At 47.3% G+C, this 11661-nt stretch overlaps 1 protein-coding gene across 1 annotated transcript; it reads right to left on the reverse strand.

Moving 5' to 3' along the window:
- Positions 1-7284: 7284 nt before the first annotated feature.
- TXNIP (thioredoxin interacting protein) lies at positions 7285-10819 on the reverse strand. The gene is made up of 8 exons (XM_006919714.3): positions 10288-10819; positions 9739-9811; positions 9472-9619; positions 9151-9253; positions 8769-9025; positions 8503-8659; positions 8243-8394; positions 7285-8113 (listed from the first exon to the last, which is right to left on the reverse strand). Exons 1-8 carry the CDS (start codon positions 10535-10537, stop codon positions 8078-8080), a joined length of 1176 nt encoding a protein of 391 aa, XP_006919776.1. The 5' UTR covers positions 10538-10819; the 3' UTR covers positions 7285-8077.
- Between the last annotated feature and the right edge of the window lie 842 nt (positions 10820-11661).

The raw sequence follows: 11661 nt of genomic DNA on the forward strand, positions 1-11661 counted from the left end.
TTCCTAGCCTCCTGGTTCCCCCCTGCCACCACCACCACCACTACACACACACGCCTTGGGCAGGAAGCTTGAGAGTGGGGTCTGCAAATTTAAGTGCAGAGACTCAGATGGTTTGAGAGACTGCTGGATGGGAGACCTGAATGCATTGTGCAGTTTGAAAGATCAAAAAAAAAATCGGAAGGTCAAATGTCAGATGGGTAAGACACCTTTGGTTTGATGAGGAAAAGACAATTACTTTCTTCTATTCCTGTTTCTTGCTGGTTGAGTGGATGGAAGGGTGGCTCTGTAGGAACGGCCTGGTTAGGAGCGGAGCCGAGGGGAAAGGCTGCCGTCTCGATGAGGAAAAGCACTGGCTTGTGGTCCTCGTCTCACGGCCCCATAGCTTTGTGTCCTCAGAACAGTCATGTCAGGTCTCCAAGCCTCAAATTCCTCACATATGAAACAGATTTTGGACTAGAATGTCCACTAGGAATTCTTCAAGCTCATGTTGTTCCATCTGCAGGAGTCCAAATGGTTCTGAGGACAAAGGTCAGGACAAAGGTCCAGCTTTTGTTGAACTCGTTCCATCCACGGGTGTCCCCACCTTAATTTCAGCTTGGGCAAGCTAAAGATAATTCGGGCATCTAGCCAGGCCTTTCCAAGAACCTGCCTCGGCCTGAGCAGCAGGAGAATCAGAAATTCCATAAACTAGCAAGGAAGGAGACAACCCCTTCAGCAGAGTTTAAGATCATGATCTGCAAGCCAGGATTTAAATCAAGCAGCCCACCAAGAAATTTCTGACTGAGGAAGGAGCCAATGGGGCAGATCTTCTTTGTCACCCTTGAGGGGTGACATGTCTGGCCAGAGGACAGGAAAGAGGAATGAGCTGGAAAGGAATGCTAACGGTCAGTGAGCTAATTTGGCCAGACAATGTTGACCCCTTCTCCAGTAACCTTTCCCCTAGTGAGGCTCGCTTTTTTTTCCCGAAGGTCATTTGGGTTGAAGAGCTGGAAATAAGAAGTCCTAGTTTCCTAGTGTCACCTCAGAAAAGCCTTTGCCTTTTCCCCCGACAAGACTTAATTTGCCCCTTTTTCATCCTGGAGGGAGGAGAAAGGCAGTGATCCAACCTTGACTGCGGGACCTGAGAGGCTAAGTGCAAACACCTTGAGAACTCACAGCTTTGGGGCAAGGAATCCAGAGGTTTCTCAAACCTAGTCCTGACCAGTGCAGGAAGGGGCTGTGTCTCCAAGACCTCCGGGTCCAGGACTGGTCTCCATTCTCGAACCACCCCTCCTCCCAGAGCCTGAGCTGTGGGCTGGATTTCCCAAAACTTCAACCCCTGACTCTTCCTGAATCTTACCATCCTGTGATTTCATTTCTCTTGGTATACAGTGGACAAAAGGAGAAAATACCCAAATTCTGTCTTTAACGTTGTTACACTCAGGGCAGCATCGATATTACCAGAACGGAAGGGAGATCATCAGTTAGACCTGTCTTTGCCTCACCAGAAGAGGTCGGGGAAATGAACTCACCTCAGTCTGGGACACAGACCTGGGGGATTTGCCATCTTAGAGAGAATAGATGGAATCCCATTTGGATAGGAAAAGAAGCCCCAGTACTCATCCTCCTACGCTCTTGCTATGGCCAGAGATGTAGCCGGGAGGAAATTCCCTCCTCTCTTTTACCTCATTTTTCTCAAGCAGGGGTGGTAAGAGGGAGTGAAGCAAAGATGGGCTCCTTGGGAGGAAGGGCAAACGCTGACCGGCCCTTTTCGAGGCCCTCCACTCCCTGTCCCTAAGCCTCTCCCCTGATCCTTAGACAATCTTTCCCGTCTGACAATACTTGGCTGCTCTTGGCCCCTCACCTCTCCCTTACTTGGCTCCTATTCTGAAACTTGCTTTTCGCTCAGAGCCACCGCTCCAACACCGGTCCAGAGATATCGGGGACATCTGCAGACTTCTCAGGAGCTGGCTTGGGTCCGGCCGGGAAGGATGACTTAGTGCCAAGGAGAGAGCGTGTCCCTCACACTCATTGTCTTTGAGATTCTTTTTCTCTTCTCGACTCTCTCCATGTCTTTCTTTCCATGTCTCTCTCCGCCTTATGTCTTTAGCTTTGTGCTGCTTAAATTGGGTTATTCATGAGTGATGTGGTGAGGAGTATTTGGAGCCACACAATACACGTGGTGCATCTTCCAGAGTGTCCATTTTACTTTTAAGATCTGCTGTGTGTGGGGGTGGGGGGGTGGGGGGGAGGGATACATTATTTTTATACTAAAACGACACAAATATATTACATGATATAAATAAAAATGTGCACTTTTTAAACCTAAAATACATACTTCAAAGACATTTCTGGCTTGTGACAGGCTACTCTGGACTGCTCCAGAAGTCCCGGGGGAAATGGTTCACTCTCCCTAATCTTAAGGGTCCTTCAGAGGAAATATTTGAGAAGCTCTACTTCAAGCAGAAGTGACAACCTAAGATAAACCTAAGCGCCAGACAGGAGTCAGGCAGGTACGAAGGAGCGAAGCAGGTGAGTGTAATGCAATAGGGAGTGGACAGAACCGGCAAATAAGAGCGGCCGGGCCTCACCGGCTCCAGCAGGTTGATGCCGTGAAGGAATGCGAGCTCAGTGTTATCGCATATGGCTGCTTTTTAAGAGAAGTCAGAACAGTAGCTTTTAATGAAATTCGGTCTTTAAATGTTTATAACCAATTCACATTTTCGGGAAGAAACTATACAGGTTTCTAGATGTCAGCAAGCTGATTCCACCCATGGGCTCCCCCATTGGCCACCTCTGACCTCTACCACCATCTCTTCTACTTTCTAAAGCAAACGAGGCCCAAATCTGGGCTCCCAAGGTCTTAAATTCTGTTCCTAAGAGTTGGGGACAGTGAGGTGCATGAGGTTGCTGGAGCATTTGGAGCTCTCCTGCAGGACAGCTTGGGGAGGGAGAACTGAAAAGAAGCCTCTGGGTACTGCTGGAAGGCTCCGCCTTTCTCCAGGGGAGCCACCGGTCACTGCCCAGCCATCGTCTCCCTGATCTACATGGATATTGAGCTAAAAACATCTTGTGGCCTGGAACAAGAACCAGCCGTCCTCAGAGTTGGAAGGTGAGTCAAGCATGAAAGACCAGGGATAGAGAGAAATGAGAGAACAGGAGACAAAGGAAGAATTACCTGTGAGTCTGGATAGATGCAGGAGGAAGTCCAAATTTAGACAGGGGAGGGGGAGGGGTCTTTACCCACAGAACCATATAAGGGAAACACAGTTCTCACGACCCTGACCCCACCTACCCTCCCAGCAACTGAAATCCTTCCTCTGTCCATCTGTCCGGGAGGTTAAAAATACCCACACTGGGCACGCAGCCAGACATTTCCAAGAACCTGTTTACTGACCATTTAATTGACTTGGAGGGATAGTCCGTAGCTACATCACCCAGTGAAGAATGAGAACAGACCTGGCCTGACATCCCAGGGCTCAAAGCACGTGGGACCCACAACTATGTCCCATGTTATCTGTCCTCCTCTTTCTTCCATCACTCAGTTGCCTGGAGATGACCAGTCACTTGATAGTCAGAAAAATCCCAGCCTTCGGAATCTATTTATTCTTTTCTCCTTACATAACAAGCCTAGTGGGAAAGTATAGCAGGGTCAAGCCAAGGGAAAGGCCAGGACAAAACAGGAATCATCTAAGTAGGCTAAACCGAGCCTCATCGGTGGGCTCGCGTTCATTGGGTTTTGTCCTGCTCAGTCTAGTCCACCTCCGTGGAAAAAAAAAAAAACCCAACGAGATGCAATACCTTCAAATGAGGATGTCATGTCACACTGTATATGCAGGACTCTCTATTCCCGTTTATCGCTCCAAACGCCAGGAAGCTTTCCCTGGAGTTGTATTCCGAAAAGTCAAGAAAGCTCAGTTAAATACCAGAAGATTCCAGAGGCCTGCGAGGCACACTGGGAGTATGAGAGAGAGAACGAGAGAGAGAACTCTAGTGCTCCCAGAGCTATCCCATGAGATGCCAGGGGTGAGCAGAGGGCCTATCCCGGCCTAGGGATGGGAGTGCCGACAGCAGGCTACCTGTCCTCCACCACGATGAGTCCAGGGGGAGTCGGCTTCCGTACACGGGCCTCTTCTCACACTGTTTTGCTCCCCAAACAAGAAAGAAATCGAGAGGAACAAAGAGAACGGCCTTACTTCCCATAGGTCAGAGAGGAAGAACAATTCTGGGGACATGCCTGGGAGCGAACTTAGCGAGATGGCAGTGGCGGTGGTGGATACGCCTCCTTGTTTATTTTAGGTAACAAGCATTTTACTTGCTACTGTTCTAATACTTCGCATATATTTTTTAAATCTTCACAATAATAATCTGAGGTAGCAACTGTTATTATCTCCCATTTTACAGATCAACTGGAGCATGGAGAGATTGAACGAGGTGCCCAAATATAGCTTGTTAAGTGGTAGAAGTAAGATTTCAATTGAGATGGTTTGGCTCCAGAGTCTATGTGCTTGTCTACCACCCTATGCGTTGGAAGGCTGATCCTTGAACTTTTTCTAGGCTATAGACTTATCTGCTGGGCCAGGACCAGCAGCCCTGGATGGATCTGCAGCCATCGCCCAAAACAAAAGTTTCTGCTCTCCCAGTCTGGAACTATTGAGGTCATGGTGCTCCGTACAGGTGATGAGTCATCAAAGGGTCAGTAAGATGTTTTCCTTATCCACCTTATGCATTCCATCACCTAGGGGTGGTCCAAGGAAAGAGCGTGAGGAAAAGGTCTGTATGCTGTTGAAAGAGCTGGACAAAAGTCCCTCCTTCACCCCTCTCTTATCCTTTGGCTCCCATGTGATTGTTTTTCTTTGTTGTTGACCAGGTGCTGGGGCAGCTCCTCTCCCCACGCTTTGCCTCCCAATGCCTCACCGAGTCACTGCACTGTCGTGTTTCCAGTCTGTCCAGAGGTATGGGGGGAGCCAAGGACCTGCCCTTTTCATGCTCATTTTACTTTCTCTAGCTCTGTTCTGTCTTGAGATAGTTTTCTTTCTGTTTTCTCCCAAATCTTCCTGCACCAGATTGGACCTAATGAATAAACGATACTAGGAACTGGATCTCCTCTAATGGCTAGACACGTCGGTTACAGCTCTTGAAAAATTAAACAGCATATGAGAAGAGCATGGGAAAGGAAGACCCACAGCAAAAGGAAGTCCAGAGCACAAAGGGGCTTTTTGTGCTCTAGGGAAGCGTTTCCTCTGGGTGAACAGCTGCTGATTTCTTTTCTCAGGTTTTGCTGTACTGTTCGTTGTGCTAGTTTACTAACCACATGGAGATTATGAAAGTTAAGTTAAACAAAAATAAAAATTCAGTCTGTCGGTCTCAGTAGCCACATTTCAGAGCTCGATAGCCGCGTGTGGCTAGTGGCTCCTGTATCATCTCAGATACGGAACATTTCCATCACCACAGAAAGTTCTATTGGGCAGAGCTGGATTTGAGGTATTAGGGGATTAGGAGGGGATGCCTATGTTCTGGCCCTTCCAGGATCAAACCTCTAGCAGACCTGGGTATTATCTACTGTCTCCCAGCCGTCCCCTTCTCAGATCTAGTATGCAAACAGCCAGGCTGTGCGCCCCGGGATCTCTCCATCCCTTCCTCCCGCACTCTGGCGTGTTCTTGTTCTCGCTCCATCCCTCCAGACCCTGGAAAACCAGCTGCAGAAAAAAACATTTCCATCAACTTTGACCTAGTTTCCTGGTCACAGATTTGAAAAGGGGAGGAGCCACTAAATTCTTGAATAGGTAAGAAAAAGAGGAGGCAGAGGCAAGAATAAAGGTGAGAGGCACCATGGCAAGAGAGAGCTAGAGACTTTGACACCTTTGTGAGGAGAAACTAACAGAGAGAGCAGGGAAAGGGCAAAAGAGCTACTGAGAATGGCAGACACAAAGATTTAAAGCGGAAAAGAATTTTTCAATTTCACTCTGTTCAATCCACATTAATTTTATGAACTTCCAGGAGTCTGTGGTTTGGAATTAGTATGTAGAGGTCCACAGAAAAGCCAAACCCGACATAAGGGCCAGGAATAGTTGTGTACAAAAGTTTTTTAATGAGCTAGAAATCAGAAAGTATCTTAACCCCTGCCATCTCGGGGTTTCTCATCCTAGGCACTACTTTAGAATAATAAAAATCATTTCCATTCGAGGTGGAATTGTGGTATCGATCTATTGTTTTTATCCTACAAGGAAGAAATATGAACTGCTGAAGCATACATAACCAAAGGGATGAGGGTGGGGTTGAATACTCAGCAAACATTTACCAAGTTAAATGTGCTTGGATAGGAACTGTGGTAGAAACTGCAGTGATAAAAAATGCTAGCAGCCTTCAAAGAATTTAATACTTGTAACTCTAAATCCTTAAGTCCTAAATGATCATCTTAGTCTATAAACCAGATTTATAAAATATAGAACCATCAACTTTTCCTATCAAATACTCACAAACCTTGTTTCCCTGTTATTTCAAGCTCATTAAAAATCAAAGACCAAAACACCTCCCTCACACACTCCGAAATTCTAAGACTTCAGTAACAATTAGCTGTGGATGTATGTGGAAAGCTAGCTTAGACCACCAGATCTCGACTAGTTCTCTGGTGAATTGGAAGAGACTAAATGTAACTCAAACTCCTTCCCACTTCACCTCCCAACCCCACTGACTAGAATCATTAGGGTTGCTCGACAATGTTTTTCAAAAACAAATTGTGAACTAGAGGAAATGCTCCTTTAGGCACATTATCAATAACTTCTCCAGCACCATCTCTCAGACAAGAAAACACAGTTCTTATCATTAAAAAATTTTTATTTTTTTTCATTTTTTACAAAGAATACCCCTACCTGCGGTGAAAATATATCCGGTTAAGTACAAAATATATAGTTTTTTATCATACAAAAAGATACACAATTAAAAAACAAACTAAACCACCTTCAGCCCACACTTTCTCAGAAAAGGGTGGAGCTCAGTGCTCTGACACAGGACAGTGAAGAAAGTGCTAAGGCTGAGGGTGACTGTCCCAAGTGCTAGCGGCCGCAGTGAGAGGGTCTGTCAACATCCCCAGGCTCCTAACACTGGGCAAGAAGAGGGGCCCTCGGAGCTCGTGAAGCCCCGCCCTCGAGTTTCTTATGGCAATGTCCGGAGGCTCTGATCCCAACGTTGGGGGCATCTTGATCTAGAGTTCCTCCTTAGGTTTGAAGAAGTCACAGTGGGCAAGGCTGATAGCAGCAACCCTTCTCATGTAATTAGAGTGTCAGAACTACAGAATTCTGTATACTGGGACAAAGTCTCAAAAGTAATGAATAACTTTTTTTTTTTTTGTCCTTGTGCTTACCCCTAGAGACATAGACCAGCTTTAGCTTACATTTGAGATAGAAATTTTTTTTAACAGGAACTAAAGTGCTAAAAACATCACCTCAGAATCAATTCCAAGGAGTCACATGAACAGAAAAACACATTCTCCCACATGATGTTTGCAACAGGAGAACACAGTGCAATAAGGCTCTAAAAATGGCTTTTAAGACCTTTGGTGGGGCACAGTTACTACTGCTTTGAGCCAGATTAAAGTACATTCTAAGCAAGAACAACCTTAGGGCTTCTTCCCTTGAATTCACATAGAAAGCTCTCTCCAAAGTCCAGACCAAATCAGCCCTGTTTTCTTTTTGTGTAAGTGTATAAAGGGCAACAGTGATTTTAAAAACCTCCTTTTCCCCCCCAAAGTTTTGGCCATGATTTTTTTTCCCATTTCCCCAGTTTGCTAAATTGGCTCTGTTCCACATAGCACAAGGTCGAGAAGAGCTGAGAAAATGGGATGGGCCTGAGTTTCTTAGTGTGTTTTTAAACCCATCCAAGCAAACACGCCGATGTCACAACATCTCACTGGCTGAGGACAAGTGCACACCCTTTAAGGCTCAGGAGACTGACTACCTGCTGATCACCTCCTACACCAGGGAGTCAGAGGCTGGGGTGGACCCACCCCTCACTATAGAGACTGTTCAGTCTCTGAAAAAGTCTAAGTCCAGGAAGAGATGCAAAGAAACAGTACAGTTGCTTCTTTTCTTCCACACGCTCACTGCACGTTGTTGTTGAGGATGCACGGATCAACCTGGGAAGAAGAAAGAAAGGAACATTCAAGTGTTAGAACTGAAAGGAAACCACAGTTTAGCAAGCACCTCCAAGTCAACTTCCTATAGAAGGCTTGGGACAAATGTAGTGGTAAACCGACAGTTCTCACCTCAGTGTAAGTAGGTGGTGGCATGAACTTGAACTCGGGAGCATACATAAAAATTGGACTGTCTTGAGAACCATCTGTGTCATCTAGCAGAGGAGTGGTGGGGCTCTCCAGTCGGTGATCTTCAGGAATGATATCCATATAGCAAGGAGGAGCTAGAGAGGAAAAGAACAGGGATCAGAAGCCTGGCCAGGAAATGATCGTCACAATTTCACAAACCCAAACGGGCCAGAAGAGAAGACGAGACATTAGCTCTGGCTCACCTTCAGGGGTACCAGGGATGTTCAGGTCTACCCAACTCATCTCAGAGCTGGTCTGGCTGGCCATGCTGGACGTCCGGCTGCTCAGTCCTGACCTGCCGCCAATCACCAGGGGCAGATCGAGAATGATCTTCTTGGAGCCAGGAATGCTAACATAGATCTAGAAAGGAAGATGGAAGTTTGTTAGGCAGGCGGTCCAGACAAAACATCACTGCTATTTTGCTTTTTTGCAAGACGAACCATTTCTTTCTCCAGCCTCACCCACTCACCAGCAAGAAATATTCAACTCGAAGGATGCTGCAGCCCAGGATAGAAGGCCTGATCTTCTGTACCCGAAGGCTCTTGCCACGCCACGATGCACAAGTTCCCGAGATAATGTGATTGCCTCTAACAGACGACAACTTCTGCGTCAACACCTTGGTCTGGCCATTGGCAAGGTAAGTGTGGCGGGCTACAATGGCAGCTTTGGGAACCACAATGCGGGAACATGTATTCTCAAAGTCAGCATGGATGGAAATTTCATCACCTGGCAATGTGAAAGAGGAAAAGGAATGCTCAGTACAGAAAATGACTTCTCTTCTGTCTCCCAAACCCACAGTCCCCGACTTATCAGATTACTGTTTTAAACTCTAGGTTTGTTTTTTTTTTTACCTTCACAGAATCCTTTTCTGTCAATTCGGGCAGAGACAGATACCCGCCCATCGGGAATGAACATGCAGGAAACTTTCTTCTCCTTTTTAGCAGACACAGGTGCCTATGTAGAATGGGCGGGGGAAAAGTGTTTTGAGAATTTCTAGAGACACTTTCTCTGCATCTCTTTCCTTTCCACTTCTCGCCCAGAGAAGGCAGCCCCTCCCCCGCCCTTTGATGACTCAGGACTTGATTCCTCGAGGTGCTTCAATCTAATGCCCAAGACCACTCACTGACTTATCCCTGAGCCCCAAGAGAATACAATCTTAAAATGAACCTCACCCTTAAATCAGGGGTGTTGATATCCACTATATCCATCACTTCAAAGTTTTTCTTTGTCTCTTGCGTTGGCTGGCTAGGTCGATCAAGGAAAGCCTTCACCCAATAGTCTACACGCCCGTACTTTCCTTTGAAGGATGTTCCCAGAGGCCTGTATTAAGTTAAAGGAAACGATTAATTTCAAAATTCTTCTAAGAACACAAAGCAATCACACGAGGGGAAGATTTTGAGAGACAGAGAAGTCCAAAGATGTGTTTAGCCGATACCTACCCCTGAGGAAGCTCGAAGCCGAACTTGTACTCATATTTGTTTCCAGGTCTCATGATCACCATCTCATTCTCACCTGAAGGAAGAGAAAAGCCATTCGGTTTCTTGTTACACTGAAAATGCATCCGTGTGATAAGGAATTCTTGGGCAGCATACAAAGTATTGCAGTACCCCAGTTTTCATCCCTTGTTCTTAAATGAGAAATTCTGATGCGTTGGGCAAAAAGTTGCAAAGCCCCACAATGTGAAAAATTAAGCTACTATCATCTCAGACACTAAACTTGCAAACTAAACAAGACACTAAACTTATACATACACACGCAAAAAAAACCCTTTAAATAGCTAAGTCACCATCCCGCGGGATGACCTTCAAAGCACAGCACCGTAAGCACAAATCACCCTTTTTGGGGGGTGGGGGGGAGTTTGCAAATTAAAACCGAAGAGACACAAGGCAAAACTTAAAGCACTCCACCTGAGCAAATATGTAATACAGGCTCCACTAATTCATTTCCATTCTCTTCTCAAATCAGCTTCCACCTTCTGGACCACTCACCTGTTGGCTGGTCTTCCAGGAGAAGCGTGTCTTCGTAGCGCAGGTACTCCAAGGTCTGTTTGCACTGCTGGGATCCCTGCATCCAGAGGACTTTGGCCATTCCGCAAGCCAGGACCCTGACAGCTTTGACTCGAGTGACTTCACACACCTCCACTATCACCCGGCCAGTCACCTTCTCCCCACTGCTGTACACCTTGTCAGGCTCGCTAAAGACCACCTCAAAAGACTTAATCTTCTTAAACATCACCATGATTGGGCTGGGTCAGCTCAAGAGTTAAATACGATAGGGCGGAAAAAAACAAAACCTCAAATCCGAGGACCCCTCGCAATAATTTAAAATTATTCCACTCGTCAACTCTCTACTCAAATTTTTGAAAAGATGTCAAAGCAACGTAAGCTGCCGGTTAGGCCAAGGAATCTCAAAAGTAAAAAGAAGCTTTCCTTCCTTCGGCAGCTAGAGGAGCGCCCAGAGTCTCGGTCAGCTGCACCCCATCCGCGAACAGGAAAGAGTAGTTCCAACCACGAGCCGGAAACCGATCTATATAGTAGCCGGCGCTGGCGGCGCCACGCGAGCGCTCGCCCGGAGGCTCGTGCTGCCCTCGTGCACAGCCCTCCCATTGGCTGCCCGCGCCTTGTTTACCAGGAGCCCGGCCAATCAGCGAGGCCGCAGCGGCGCGTGGACATGGTGTGCTCCTGGCGGGGAAAATGGTTGTTGTGCTTCGCTGCCCGGCGGTGTGGGCGCGTGCGGGGGGAGCACCGAGCGGCTTTCCTGGGGTGGGGTTGGGGAGGGGGGAAAGGAAGACCTCGCTGACCCTAAAATGCATCCTGGGCCTTGGTCCCCGGGGGGCGTGTGCGGGTGCCTCTGGGCTGAGAACGTGCTTGGGGGTTAAAGGAAAATGCGCTTCTGAGAGAATTTCATGCCTCGCCTTAGCCAGGGCAATTGATTGAGAGGCGCCCGTTTATTCCCGGCTCACGAGTCGCAAGTGGTGTGAACAAACAACCCTAGAGCTCCAAGAATCCTTTAGGATCACCTTGGTCCGCGGAGGGCGTGTGCGGGTGCCTCTGGGCTGGGAACGTGCTTGGGGCTTAAAGGAAAATGCGCTTCTGAGAGAATTTCATGCCTCGCCTTAGCCAGGGCAATTGATTGAGAGGCGCCCGTTTATTCCCGGCTCACGAGTCGCAAGTGGTGTGAAAAAACAACCCTAGAGCTCCAAGAATCCTTTAGGATCGGGCAGGGGACAGAGAGCGCTGTTGTCACTGTGCGGGAAGATCCCCTTTGCCCTTCTCTTCGCACCTCAAACAAAACCAAGCAAAAACCTGCTGTCTGAGACGGCAAGGAGAACGGGTCACAAAATTTAAGCCTCTCCAAAGCCC

Source organism: Pteropus alecto, unplaced genomic scaffold, assembly GCF_000325575.1.
Source record: "Pteropus alecto unplaced genomic scaffold, ASM32557v1 scaffold106, whole genome shotgun sequence".
Lineage (NCBI taxonomy): Eukaryota > Metazoa > Chordata > Mammalia > Chiroptera > Pteropodidae > Pteropus > Pteropus alecto.